Source organism: Saccopteryx bilineata, chromosome 2 (assembly GCF_036850765.1).
Source record: "Saccopteryx bilineata isolate mSacBil1 chromosome 2, mSacBil1_pri_phased_curated, whole genome shotgun sequence".
NCBI lineage: Eukaryota > Metazoa > Chordata > Mammalia > Chiroptera > Emballonuridae > Saccopteryx > Saccopteryx bilineata.
The window spans coordinates 152000290-152015696 of record NC_089491.1 but is presented as its reverse complement, the minus strand read 5'-3'; the positions used below and the strand labels follow the sequence as shown (position 1 = coordinate 152015696).

Genomic DNA, 15407 nt, shown 5'->3' with positions numbered 1-15407 from the left:
ATGATGTTAAAATGAATGTTAATTGAATTTTATCTCTAAAAGTTCTAAGGCAGTTGGTTCTCAAACTTGAAAAAGAACTGAAATCACACGGCTTACTAAAACACACATTGCGAAGGCCCCAGCCCAGCCCTTCTGATGCAGTGAGCCTGGGAGAGGGCCTGAAAACCTGGCTTAGCAGCGGGTTTCAAGGTGACACTGATGCTGCCACCTGGGGGCCACATGTTCTAGATGACACAAAGCTGCTGGCCTCTGAATGTTAGTGTGCCATTCTCAAGAACTGGCTGAAAAGCAAAAGCCCTCATCACCCCATTTCTCCTCCCCAAAATTACAAATCAACAAAATGAACCAAAAGATTTAATAATTTTGAACAATAAATAAGACTACAGCCCTGTACCACGTAACAATGGGGATGCTTTCTGAGAAATGCATCGTTAGGTCATTTGGTAATATTAGCTGTGCTAACATCAGAGTGCATTGACACCAACCTAGATGGCCTAGCCCCACTACACTCCTAGCCATTGCTTCTAGGCTAAAACCCTGTGCAGCACAGTAGTATTCTGAATACTGCAGGCGGTTATAACAAAATGGTAAGTGTTATTGTATCTAAACATAGAAAAGGTACCGTAAAAATACTGTATAAAAGATTTAAAAATGGCACACTTGTACAGAGCACTTACCAGGAATAGGGCTTGCAGGACGGAAGTTGCTCTGGTAAGCCAGGGAGTGCTCAGTGAATGTGAAAGCCCAGCACATTGCCGTGGACTTTATAAACTGTGCGCCAGCATCACCACTAGCCCGAGTAATGCTCTCTGCTACGTCATCACTAGTCAATAGGAATCTTTCAGCTCCACTATAATCTTGTGGGACCGTCATCATATATATGTGGTCCATCATTGATCTAAATATCATTATGCGGTGCAGAGTGTGTACAGAAACTCTTCTGTAGAGATGACTGTAAAGCTGTAAATTCAGCTGTGAGCCACGGGGAACGCATTTCCTTGGAGACCAATTGTTGACAACAATGTAAGTTTCCTTTTAAAACCTTTAACAGGAAACCTACACATCAGCATGGTATCATTCTTGTATTTTTATCCATAGAGTTATCATGATGAAACTCCCCAAAGTCCATATTTGAAGTGCAAAAACATATATACAGGCTGCTGAAGTTTCTGCTGAGGTGAGGTGAAGGTTGAGTAACTCTGCAAATGTTTCCCTTTCCTCCAATGTTTTGAATCCCTGGAGGCCGTTCCTGGCGCTTGGGGTATGGAGAATTGGAGTCAACCCCATTGTCAGAACCCCAGCTGGCAAAGGCCCTCTCTATATACTACAGGGTTGTCAGCTGAGTAAGGAGGTAGAGAGCAGCCTACTGCAAACTCCAATGGGTGGTCCATGCATCTGTGCTAAAAATAGTCTTTAGGAATCAGACAAGAAAACATTTTTATAAAGGAATTTTATTGCATAATTCCTGTATACAATAGACATAGGAAAAGGGCTTTTTTAATGAAAATTTCATATCATTTTCAAAAGTTTTGAATTGTTTGAAGAAAAATTGTTACAAAGCTATCTAAGGCAAAAGTAATATTTGATCTTTCGAACAACTGATAATCCTTTCTATCTTAGTCTGTATGTAAAGCAAGACATTTTCAATTCAGTTAACATGGAGAGGCTTTTAAATTACTATGTTATTTGCATAAAGAATTTAAATGCAGCTAAGAAGTGAAACATTTAAACACAGAGAAATGCTCTCTAATACAGTATACACTGGTGCTTTCTTCAGATCCATTCTGCATTGACTGTCTGGACATACTTTGCACACCAGCAGAAACCTGCATCTCCTAAAGGCACAGTAAGGGCTGGAGAGCAGAGAGGGAAAGTCCCATACATTTCCTATGCTAAATGGCATAACTCCCACAGATCACATACACCTCACCATATTGACTCAGTTCATTGCACTCCATATCCTGCAAAAATAAATCTAGTGCTCGACAGCTGACATTATTGCTCACTGACATTTTAGTAATATATTTCCTTAACATAAGACAGAAATACACTGAAATTTGATACCACTTAAACTCAAAAGCAATCTGGAATTAAACCACATGCATATACCTCACATTTTTTTTTCGATGGATGTTACATTTTCTTAAAGTTGATGCAGGAAAACGTGGTAGAATAAAAACTGGCTTTCCGTGAAACAAAGACGTAGGATTAGAAAGAGAGTTTTCTGAGGGAAATGTTAAGCCTTACAATAAAAATAAAGGAACAATGAGACCCTGGGGTCTCTGGAAAGAGGAAAGAAGCCCCTCATTTATCTTCCTTGTCTCTCCCAACACTGTGGCTCCTGTCAAACAAACCCCGGGGCAGGCCACCACACATAACTGGAGCAATCTGAAAAGTGCTTTGTGGCCCCCCTCAAAGGACGGACTTCACACTGTGACAGGAAATGTCCTGGGATACTTATTTCTTTGGCCAACTCCATGTGGGATGGGATAGCTGGGTCACAGGGAAGTGCTGGGGCTCCCTCAGTGAGGTTGGAAAAAGGTTGAGAATGGCTTCTAAGATGGTCTGGCTGCGGAGGCTTCAATGATCTTAAATTTTGTATCTCACTTCTATAGGGGAGTGAAACCTGCAAATTCCCGAGTCACCCCCAGGGCCTGAGGGAAAACATCTGGGAGCTAAGGGAGGAGGAGCATAACTTACTAGGAACTGCAAAGTTGTAGCTTACATGACAAGGAAGAGTCACCAGGATGTCAGGGCCTCACCAGGAAGTTGGTAGAGACATATAAGAATGTGGACACGACCATACTGACATTTTGATTTGCCACAACTTTTCATTTTAATTTCTCATTATTTCTTTAAAACTGTCAAGTGTCCCCCTTTCTTATTTTTGTCTTGGTACATATAAAGAAAGATGTCAATTTTCATGAATTTTCAAAGATTTACAAAAGTATTAATTTTAAAAAATGACATTTCAGGATTAGTATTCATGGCTACAAACACAAAATATATCAGCCATAAACTGTGCCCTCACACCTGGCTACAGCGAAATCAACTTGTATCCACATGGCTCATATCCGTGAAAACTTTAGTGTGTACAATGACATCCATTCCACCAGACTAAATGTTACACAGCAACTGAGCAGAGCTTCTCAGAGTAAAACCAGCCATGCTTCTACAAAGAAAATTTCTGGCTCTTAGCCCAACTGTTTCCATACCAATCAACTATGTCAGCCTCCTCTCTGCCTCTTTCCATTTCAAATGCCTGGGTTTAGGCCTTTGAGGCAATTAGAACCAGATCAGTAATTTTATAACACTGATCTTAACTGGATAGCAATATAATAGTTGTGCCCTGAGAGTGTCAATTATTTTACAAATATTAAAAGTGCCAGTTTATACATGAAGAACAGGCAGGGAGATGCTAAAGGGTTGTCTCTAGCCACACAACAGATTAGTGTCGAGGGCGGGACTGGAGCTCCTGACTATTTCTATTTGAACCCCCATCATCTTTCCAGACCCCACCTGAACCTGTGCACTAAGCCCCGCCCTCCTGGTCCTATTTGGTACTGTTAGTACCGGGTCAGCTCTTCTGCATAGTACTGAATATTTCAGTACCCATGACTTCCTCTTTGGTCTCCCCTGCTCTCTTATTGCTGCTGCCCTGATGAAGTGCGTTGTTCCCAATACTTTATTCTAGACGGTGGAATTCACCAGAATGCCCTTCCAGATGCAGCTGGTATTAGGTGTGGGGGAACAGATTTATAAAAGGCAATGGCAGGTGTTCTTCTTTGTGAACTCTGGACAAAACGGGGCTCCACATTTTACAGTTGTCTTACATTCCAATGTTTTCAATGGAAAATCAAATGGAGGCTTACCCGTGAGGTAATGTTTACTTCTCCACCACAAGCTTAGTGCGCCCCTCAGGTCTGGCAACAATTTAACATAAGGAAAGACTTTAGACCTTCACACCCTTTCAGTGAGAATAAACGACCTTAGCTCAAACTGTCCACAAAGCTAAGAAGTCTCAGAAGACATCACTCCGTCCTTATCTGTACAAATGCCTCAGGGCCATGTGTCTGGCAGGTCTCTGCACCCTCGCTTCTCAGCCCTGGTCTCTCCACTGGAAAGGAGACCTCAATTTCCAGGTTTGAAGACCAAGTACTTTCTGCCTCTTAAGCAAATGGGGGGGAGGTCTCAAAAGAAGCTATGTGCATGAAGAAAACAATGCCAAATGATACTTAGTGGCATGTGAAGAAGTTTCCCAAAGCTGTCTGCACTGGCTAAAGTTATAAACAGTTCTGGATCTATTTAATAGCAAAATACATATGTGGCCAGAGACTCTGTTTAAGCAAAAGGAGAAATATATCAATAGCACAAAACCGCCCTTATATATATATTTTTTGAAAAAATATATCTAAGATAGACAATGTTGAACTCCGTGAATAGCTGTGCATAAGTACACTTGTCTCCGCTGCTCCCCGAGACTCTACAGCTCCGTTTTGTCGGCTGGGGCTGGGCTGCCGGCCCCACTGCCCGCGGTGGCTCCACTGCTGTCTGCAGGCGTGAAAGACAAGGAAGCCGAGTTTATGCAGTATCTTTTGCCAGTTGGACGGGGTCCGTCATCAAAAATGTGCCCAAGGTGAGCACCACACTGAAAGAGAAGAGCAAAATGTAAGCGAAAAGCGTACACAAAGCAGGCTTTGAGAGGAACTCACACTAAGTGGTTTAAATGGATGACCAGGCTGTAGGGAAATGATGGAAACCATCGCGGATGATTTCTAATCCGCCTGTCAATAGCTGCAAAGATAGGTTCTGGCAGGCTTTGCACCACATGCTGAGAAGAAAAAACACGAGAATTGTGCATATCAGAAATCATTTAGGAGCCACTGTATTTTCTGATCTGTGAAATCTCTCAGCCAGCTGAAAAAGGACTGCAGTTATTTTATGAATTGAGTGACCCTTGATCTCCTCTTGTAAGAAACACGGCAGAATAAAATCTCACCCCCAACCCCAGCATTACTTGTGGCTTTGGATGGGTGGGTTTCAGATATGCAGAAGTCCACTGTAAAAGATACTGTTTAACTGGCCATGACGGAGGCGATGTTTGCTTTCATGGGCAGTAAAACTTTACATCAGAGGAGTACTGGATATTCTCGGAACCCAGCAAAGCAATGGCAAGGCTCAACAGATTTGTCATGACCGCCAGGACTGCCAAGTGTAGCGAACGCAAACATTGCTAGTCCACACAATCTTTTTTTCTGGTTTCCAATAGGTGGAGTGCCATGCTGGCTTCTTCCTTTTTTTTTATTTTTGGGGTGTTTTTTTTTTGGATATTTCATTTCTTATTTTTTTCATTTATTGATTGATTTTAGAGAGACAGAGAGAGGGAAGGAAAGGGTGAGGAATAGAAAGGGAGAGAGAAGCATTTATTTGTTGTCCCATTTAGTTGTGCACTCATTGGTTGCTTCCTATATGTGTCCTGATTGGGGATCAAACCCACAGCCTTGGTGTTTCAGGATGATGCTGTTACTGACTGAGCTAACTGGCCACGGCCTCATGCTGGCTTCTTTACTCACATGAATTATATTATTATGTGAAGAAGGAATAAGCTGTTAGTTCAGATCCATGTTACTGACTATCCAAAAAGCTGGGGAAGGAGAAGAGGCACAGAATCCAGAGAGAGGCAGAGGGAAGGCTGGTTTGATGGTATTTTAGAGAAATGCAGCCCAGAGAACATGACTCTGGAAAGGCTGGCTCACTGAAGAAAGCCCTGCGCCGACTGCTCAATGCTGGGTACGGCTCCAGGAGACAACAGCACAGGTCCCACTGACTACCTCCTACCTTTCTCAGCAGGGATGGGGGTGAAGGATATGGAGCCATCAGTGTACCACATTCAAACAGGCTGGGAAAGCACATTACTTGTCGTGGAACAAAGAAACCAAACCTTGGGGCAGATTACTACCATTCATTCATTTCATAACTATGGAGCACCTGCTATATGCCAGGCACTGCCCCAGACTCTGGAGATACAGGGCAATCCCTGGCCTCATGGGTCTTACGTCCTAGTAGGAGAGACAGATAATATGTACACGAGGACATAAAGGAACTGTAAAGTCTGGCAGTAGAAATAAATGTTAAGGGTAAAAAAAGGGATATGAAGTGAGGCTGACATTGTAGACAGCTTCCCTGGGGTGACTGTGGTCTTGAAGACCATGAAGAATTAGATGTCTAGGGGAGGGTATTTCATAGAAGAGTCAAGAGTTAGGGAAGAACATGAGCGAAGAGGCGTACAGGTGATTTATTAAATCTTCTCACTTTGGTGTGCAAAAACACTTATAAATTGCAGAAAAAGGAAGTAGGAATTCACAAAGGAATAGAGTTAAGATACTAAATGGAGATGTTGAGAGAGAACTGAGGGACAGTGCTCATTAAAATGGGGAAAGATCTAGAATCTTAGTTTCTTCATTGAAAGTGCTATACTCAGTTCTCAAGGGTTCTCTAGTTATTAATAAATAGCACAAATAGCAAGTTTGCCTCCACGGCACTTCCATGTTAAAAGTGCATTCTTACTTCACTGCCAACATACTGTGTCAGCTTATTAAAGAACTAAAAATGAACCCTGAACTGATTTGATCTATTGCCTGGAAAATATGAAACAGGCCTAAAAAACAAATCTTGCATTATTTTACTACATTCTATGTAGGTTTAGGTAATATCAAGGCTGACAGCTCAGATTGCTTTTCCTTTCTATAAACAACTGAGGCCAAATTTTCAGGCATTGGCAGCTAAGATGCACCAGTAAAAAAATATATATGCTTACCCAATGGACACAGGAAAACACTGATTTCTGCCTGCTGAAACAGTCAGAGTGCAGGCTGGTGGGAACCAGTGTCCTCGATGACCAGTGTGTGTGCACAGTTACTGAGCTCACGTGCAGCTCCGGCACTTTGAGCACTTGGTATCTGAGAGGTGGTGTTTTCGCATAAAAGCTTCAGATAGTTTTGTTGTCTTTGTTTGTTTGTTTTGTTTTTAATGACTCAATACAGCCATCTGGGCAAAAGAAATAATATTGCCTTTATTCATCATCTCTTGGGCATATTCAGAAAACACTTCTAGATACCTTACTCCAAAAATAGAGCACAGTTAGGACATACTTGAAGCCATTTAGGAGTATTTGTATGGTCTTCATTTCCCAAATCATTTGTAAAAATTCTAACTTAGAATAATTTAATCTGCTGAAGCGGGTTAGTTATTGGTCTGCAGTTTCATTTATTCAATCAGGAACTAGCCTTTTGGCTAAATAGAAAGGAAAACAGAGGTTCTAGATGTCCCCAATCCAGGCAAAAGACAAAGAGCAGGGGCCTAGGAAGAGAAATTAAAGTCAGGAAAAAGCAACAAAAACCATATGCAAACAACTATAATGGGTTGGAGATAGGGTAGGAAAATCCTCAGAAAACATGTAAAAAGGAGAATGATAACATCATCATGCTTGCCACAAGGTGTTCTGGAAGATTCACACTTAGCTCAGATAACTGAGAAAAGAGCAACACTTCAAAGCACAGCAGGGCATTCAATTATATGTGTGCCACCACTTACCTGTCCACCCTATTGCCTGCACAGAGAGGCCATTTTTAAGAGGGCAGCCCAACCACACAGCGCCATGTCTGTGTACCCCAGGTACATCTAGTCTCACATAAAAGACTATTACCGGTTCCTTTTAAAAGTTCATAAGCCCTGAAGGCCCCTCCCTGAGAACGCACATGGAGCCCATTCTTTCCAGCCTCTCCCCCTGGCCCAAGGCTGGAATGATGAATGGAAGTTGTCAGTGATGCGTTGTTTCTTTAGCCGCCTGCGAGTTCTGCCTCCCCCCACCCCACCCCCCCGCCGCCCCCGCCAACTGGCAATGTGTTGGGCTCTCGCAGCACACCTGGTTGTAACTGAAACAAACTAGTTGTCCGATGAAGAAATCTCAGAAACCTGCTGTTAATGATTTATTTCAGGGCAGAATCTTCACTGTGCATTTTGAAAGTTTTTTTTAAAGGATTATGTATTTCTGTATTTTACAGGTAAAATACAAACTATGACTATTTTAGCTCTCATTCTGAAGAAGCATGAGATAAGTATTCAAAAGAAAAAAAATTTAATTTCCACAGGAATCCTCTACCACCTAAGCCTCCCACTTGAAAAGCTGGCAACTAAAGAACAAGCAGAGAACCAAGGGAAAGGACTCCCCTCCCCAATAAGTGATTGAGCATCAAATTTAACCTAATTCCTTAAAATCTGACTGCAATTCTCAATTGTGTGCATAAGAAACACAAATAGTGCATTCAACATAGTTACATACTTCTGCACTGATGTATTTCCAGCTGTCCTCGAGGGTTTTCTCCCAGCTATTCCTAGGATGTTTGGAGCTTTATTATTGTCATTTTCTCTTAAGTGTTTGATCTACAAGATGAAGTAGTTTCAAAGCAGGACTTTTACACTTGGGCACATGGGGCAGGACGGAAAGGAGAAAGAGTTTTAAGAAGAAAAGCAATTTACTTTGCCACTAGTATCCTGTTTTCTTCCACCGTTATTGAAGACACTTGTGTGTAAGTGGGGCTCTTTTCCTCTGTGCTTATGATATTAATCTTTTGCCAAGGAAATGATTGTAAAGTCACCAGTTTAGCATTATGATTTTACTGAAAGATCAAGAAAAAGAGAGATGGGCTGTGAGTCTGAAACCCTATTGTAACACATGGGTATCTTTAATCATCAGCTATATATGAGTTGTCATCTGCAAAAGATTAATAAGGTTTGGGGTTTTACCAAAAACTGCTTAACTTTTGAAAAACACTTTGTATTGGTGGACATTTACCTTTCTGTTGATCTGGCTGAGTTAGAAGAAATTAATAATGATCTAAAACAAACTTAAGGGGCTCTACCATAGATTCAAGCAGTCAGCAGTCATAGCAGCAATCATAAACAGACTCCAACTTGGGGAAACTCAGGGATCTGCTGGTTTCCTTAAAGATTATTACAAAAAGTTATGTGATTTATTGGTCTCCCATTTGCTTCAGATGTAGAATTTTGATCTAAAGAAAGAAATATTTCCAGGAGGGATTTACTTCTCTGAACTATAGCTTAAACCATGCAAATCTTACCTCTTTGCACTGAATTTAAACTCTTGACAAAGCATTGATTAACAGGCCAGGGTTGGAGGATTAGGGAGAAGCTGTCAAACAATTATTCATAATAGGGAAACTGGAATAGAAGCAATGTACTTTATCACTAACTGAAAAAGCGTAAATTAAATAAAATTAGAGAAAACTCTTTTTTTTTTTTTTTTTTTTTTTACAGAGGCAGAGATAGACAGGGACAGACAGACAGGAACAGAGAGAGATGAGAAGCATCAATCATCAGTTTCTCGTTGCGCCTTGCGACTTCTTAGTTGTTCATTGATTGCTTTCTCACACGTGCCTTGACCGCGGGCCTTCAGCAGACCGAGTAACCCCCTGCTGGAGCCAGCGACCTTGGGTCCAAGCTGGCGAGCTCTTTGCTCAAGCCAGATAAGCCCGCGCGCGACCTCTGGGGTCTCGAACCTGGGTACTTCCGCATCCCAGTCCGACGCTCTATCCACTGCGCCACTGCCTGGTCAGGCGAGAAAACTCTTTATAACTGAAAAATTTAAGGAAATCGCCACAGCCAGTGGGAAGGCACATGTGCCCACCAACAGTGAGCAAATTTAAGATAAAGATCCTGTTTGGAAGTAGGTAGAAGAGTAAAAGAAAACAAATATGGTTGCAACAAAAACCAGAATGTGATTTCCTCAACCAGCAGGAGTCCCGACGAAGTCAGTGAAGAGACTCCACCGCCTCGCTTGTTTCCTGTTGTGAACTTGAAGATCAGGCAGTACGCTCAGTTTTCACATAGAAATTCTTTATAGAAGGGCCTGGTCGTAATATTTCTCTGAAAAGTGGTGATAGTACTGAATCAAGCTTAACTTTCTCAAAAAAAAAATTTTTACTGAACAATTATTACCTAAGAACTCATGTGGGGACACTATAATGTAGTGTAAAGAGGTAGTAGGCTATGGCTCTCCCAACATGTTTATAATTTCTACCCAAATATGAGTCCTAATTCACTGCATGGTGTAATCCATATCACAATTTAAAAAAAAAATAAGAAGAATTCTATGTACTACAGCAAGAATTAGGGACATCTAGACCAAAAAAACAAAACAAAACCCCGTCATGTTGGCAGGAAAGCCAGTTGAGTCTGCTGGTTTCATTCATGGAAGTTCAGTTCGTTTGTATAAGCTGGCAGTAAAAGGGTCTTCAAGTTTAGATACTGTACCTTTACTACAAAGAAGGACTTCACATAACAGGTCCAACTGAGAATGTCTCTGAGAACGCTAAAAGTATCCAACAGATTCTTCATAATACAAACCACACTGATGCAACTGAGTCCAAAGAAAAGAACAAGAAATGTGAATTCAAAATACAAAAAGAAATTTAGAAAGAGGAGAAGAAAATCAGAGAAGTTTCTGACACCCTGTCATATCAAAAAGGAAACAAAACAAAATAAAAAGATGGGAGAAGTTTCAGCTTGGGAAGAGACTACATACACTGAAAGAATAGAGCACAAAAGAAGATAAGCTGATGATGAAAACTCGTGTTAAGAATGAGAAACTAGGGCCCTGGCTGATTGGCTTAGTGGTAGAGCATTGGCCCAGCGTGTGGATGTCCCGGCTTTGAGTGAATGCCCGGCGTGTGGCTGGCTCAGGTTTGTGTGTATGTCCCGGGTTTGATTCCTAGTCAGGGCACACAGAAGTGACCGTCTGATTCTTCACCCTCCGCCCCTTTACTCTTTTCCTTCCACAGCCATGGCTCAACTGGCTCCAGCGAGTTGACCTCCAGAGCTGAGGATGGCTCTGTGGCCTCCACCTCAGGTGCTAAAAAAATGTCTCAGTTGCAGAGCAATGGAGCAAAGGCCTCAGATGGGCAGAGCATTGCCCCCTGGTGAGCTTGCTGGGTCAAATCTAGTTCGGGACACATGCAGGAGTCTCTCTCTGCTTCCCCTCCTCTCCCTAAAAAAAATGAGAAACTAGGAAGTAAAATACAAGTGGTTACTCTAGTATGGAAACCATTAAAGCAGTTTTTTTTTTTTTTTTATGTCAAGATAAAAAGGATGAATGAAAAAAATGGAAAAGAGAAAACAAAAGAAAAATGTTAAACAAAAGGAAAGTAGGCCCTGGCTGGTTGGCTCAGTGGTGGAGCGTCGGCCTGGTGTGCAGGGGTCCCGGGTTTGATTCCCGGCCAGGGCACACAGGAGAGGCGCCCATCTGCTTCTCCACCCCTCCCCCTCTCCTTCCTCTCTGTCTCTCTCTTCCCCTCCCGCAGCCAAGGCTCCATTGGAGCAAAGATGGCCCGGGCGCTGGGGATGGCTCCTTGGCCTCTGCCCCAGGCGCTGGAGTGGCTCTGGTCACGTCAGAGCGACGCCCCGGAGGGGCAGAGCATCGCCCCCTGGTGGGCGTCCCGGGTGGATCCCGGTCCGGCGCATGCGGGAGTCTGTCTGACTGTCTCTCCCCGTTTCCAGCTTCGGAAAAATACAGAAAAAAAAAAAAAGGAAAGTAAATGTGTGTGAAACACAAAAGAGAAAAAAATTGATATGAAAGATAGATACTTGGCATACTTTAACTTAGGAAGCTATTATTACACTTGTGTGACAGACAGCCTCTGCTCTATTCACGTGGGGAAGAACCCAGCAAATGTATCATTTGGGGGGCTGAAACCTATTATTTTCTACATGGAACCTACTTTGCAAAGCATGTATTTTTACATATGCCTTAGAGGAACCAATTTCCCTTCCTCTTCTCTTTATACTTAAGACTTATTTTAAAAAGGGTCAAATGCTTTTTAAATATGAGAACTAAAGGTGGTGGGAAAAGAAGCTGAAAGGGAACAGATATTAGTGTTAGTTCTTCACCCAACTGCTACTCTTCACCCAGATAATATAGTTAGAATCACCCAGGTCTTTACCTGAGGGCAGAGAGCTATGCCTGAGTTAGCTTGGTACCCCTTTATGAATTTTGTCTTATTTTGGCACAGTTTGTGGGTTTCATTTCTCTTTGGTCATCTTCATAGTATTATCTTTACTACTACTGATGTTATCTCTGTGGCTGGCACAGAGAATTTATTCCAACTGTGAATTTTAAGAATTAGTCACAAAGCCATCAGAGTAGGGCCTTCAGGAAAGTTATCTTATACCTCGTTTTTTGTTTATGTCTTCTTTATTTGGTTTCCATGGGACTCAATGTTTGAAAGTGGGTTCTAAGTGAAAAAACAGAGTAGCAGTCATATAACAGACTTGAAGGCAGAGGAAGGAAGGGAGGGAAGGTGGGAGGGAAGAAAGGGAGAGAAGGAGGAAGGAAAGAAGGAAACTACTAGCCTTAAAAGAGGCTAAGTATTCTGTATGTGCCTAAGTCATAATATCACTATATATTATCCTACCAAGTTACTATTTTGTCAAATATTTTAGATTCCTGGGTAGATAGTCATAATTTGTTTTTGTGGCAGTTAAAAAATATCAATTAAAATTCAATTTGATTCAAAATCAAATTGAATTAAATTAACTGCTGGGAGATCATAAATTATTTTTTCTTATTTCAGTGTGACACTTTATGGTATGTCTATCTATCATATTTATCCATCTATTATGTCTGTCTATCTATTTAAGCACTATAAAGAGCTCTGGAGCTAAACACCCAAATTCAGTATCCATTCTGACACTTAAATCTATGTAAATTTACACAAGGGTAATTGTCCTCCTTGTGTCTAAGTTTCTCTGACTGTAAAATGAGAGAGAATGACAGTATGTACCTAATACTGTTATTGTATTAACCAGAGGAGCTTTTAAAATGCTGATGTTCTGGCCTCACCCCAACCAATTAAATTAGAATCTTAGGAGGAGAGACCGGCTTTATAAAGTTCCACTATCTTGCTCAGAGACTCATATCTGAGAAACGAGAGTGAACTGAAAATATGACATAAAATAAGAAATCTACTTTTCAAAGGAGAGAATAGTGTTCATACTTGAAGACAGTAAACTCACCAACCTTATTTTTTTTTTAAGAAAACAGAAATTCATCAGATGGTTAGGGTCAAACCTATCTCCCTCCCCAGCTTGTAGTAAATATGCCACCTACTCCCTAAAACTCTTGTGCCTGAGGAGGGGTTAAAGAGCAGGTAGAAGAATGCTGAGGGAGGCCCACGTGATATCACTTTGCTATTACAGCTGCCTGATTGTGCCCCCTTTACCTTTAATATATGCAACAGATATCCCCTAACAAAACACTCTCTTGTATCAATGAATTTCAGTGCCACAACACTCAGACTTTACATTTCACATACTTAAATCAGATAAGAACAGGACTACCTACTATAGAATAGACTGTGTAGTTGCTCTTATTTTATATATAAGAGCAGAGGTCCCCAAACTACGGCCCATGGGCCACATGTGGCCCCCTGAGGCCATTTATCTGGCCCTCGCAGCACTTCCGGAAGGGGCATCTTTTTCATTGGTGGTCAGTGAGAGAAGCATAGTTCCCATTGAAATACTGGTCAGTTTGTTGATTTAAATTTACTTGTTCTTTATTTTAAATATTGTATTTGTTCCCGTTTTGTTTTTTACTTTAAAATAAGATATGTGCAGTGTGCATAGGGATTTGTTCATAGCTTTTTTTTTTATAGTCCGGCCCTCCAACGGTCTGAGGGACAGTGAACTGGCCCCCTGTGTAAAAAGTTTGGGGACCCCTGTATAAGAGGGTTCTGACTATGCCTCAAGGTTTAAGCTATGCCTCTAGGTTTAAGATACCCACTTATTCAAGTATCTTAACTGGGATGACAGATGAAGTATTTTTGCCCTTTTCTCAACACATGCTCATTTTCTGTCTCAGAGCTAGCAAAGTAAATTTGGTTCAGAGCAAAGTAAACAGAATTAATCAGAAAATTCTTGGAAATGAGGACAGGTCTATATTCCTGGATAAGTAGAGAAGAAATGACCTTATCCCATATTCCCACTCTGTGCATATACAGCCTAGCGTGGGACTTCCTCTTCCTACTGCCATTCTCCACGCTCCTTTGTCAGACCCACGCAAGGAAAGCTGCTTCTGGGGTCCCTGTTCATTGTATTTGGATCATTGCCATAAGAGGTATGATGACTAACAGTGCACAGAAACGCAGGAAGAAGAGTATGATCTAAACATCAGGTTATGTGAGGCCACAGAATGAAATCTTCATATGTTCTAAAAATAGCCCATCTCCCAGTATCTTGAGTAGACTGACAATGATTTTTCCTACCAATGATTTTGAAGCCAATAACCGACATGGAATTGGACTTACTAAACACCTGAAGATTGAGATATTATTAAGACTTTATAGAGGCTTCACTGCAGTTGTTTGGCCCTTCAGTGATCAGTCATTCACTTGGCTTTAATTTCTGCATTTAGCAAAATGAGGAGTCTTGGAAGTGTTTGCAATGCAGAATGAGCACTGGGTTTTCAGGTGGGCTTAACTGACCTGAGTGCAGCTTGTTTCCACCCTGTGCATCCCGTAGGAAAAGTCGTCTGTGAACGTGATTGCATCGGAACTGATCACATCGTGGAAGGAAGGCCAACCTGGGGCAGAGCAGGCATGAGAGCCAAAACAAAGAGAAGAAAGATGCAAAGCCTTGGGTTAGAATGCAATTTTAAAGGAATACTAAGCAAAGAATGAAAATCCTTAGTATATGAATTACACTTACCTGTTTCAACCTGAAAAAAAAAAAAATGTGAAAAGCTGAAGGCTAATGTATTGGCAAGAGTGCAACTATTTTTTAAGAATAACCTTTTCCTCACATTCAGATTATAGTTGCATTGGGATTGTCTGTTTCATGAGACATGCTTAGACCATCTAGTGGTTTCCTAGAGCACCTCTGGACTTACAAAGCTCTCTCTCTCTCTCCACTTTCTCTTCTCTCTCTTATCTTCAGGGTCACTGAGCATGGCTCTGAAGCACTATGAGTCTTACAATGTGCCTTTTTCCAAAATACAACCCAACTTGTCTGGCTGTTAACTTTTCAACTGTTCCGCACTTCTTTAGGAAGCATGCTTTTTCAGTACATAGTGAATATTCTGTTGTTTCCATCTTAATTTAATCTCTCCAAATGGTGTTATCGGGAAAGCATTGCTTTATTTGTTTCTTTGGCAGAGGCTGGCTTACTGAAGAGGAGAAAGTCACAGAAAGTATTCTTCAGGCATTTCTGGGTAGCACCTTCTCTCAAATAGCATCTTGTTCCAATTTTCATTTATTCTAATGATTTTTAAAATATGCACACAGCTTAAAGAAACTCAATGGTAAATGGTCCATAAGATTGTACAAATGTTTATGAGT

The 15407-nt window shown here is 41.4% G+C and overlaps 1 protein-coding gene across 2 annotated transcripts in view; it reads right to left on the bottom strand.

The window, feature by feature from the left end:
- Positions 1–1432: 1432 nt before the first annotated feature.
- Positions 1433–15407, bottom strand: part of MSRB3 (methionine sulfoxide reductase B3) — a 176193-nt gene continuing 162218 nt past the window's right edge. For both annotated transcript variants that reach the window (XM_066258196.1, XM_066258197.1), the window contains 2 exons: positions 14556–14653; positions 1433–4648 (listed from right to left, as the gene is read on the bottom strand). In XM_066258196.1, the coding sequence (XP_066114293.1) occupies positions 4484–4648; positions 14556–14653 (263 nt within the window). In that variant the 3' untranslated portion in view covers positions 1433–4483. The remainder of the gene's footprint in view (positions 4649–14555; positions 14654–15407) is intronic.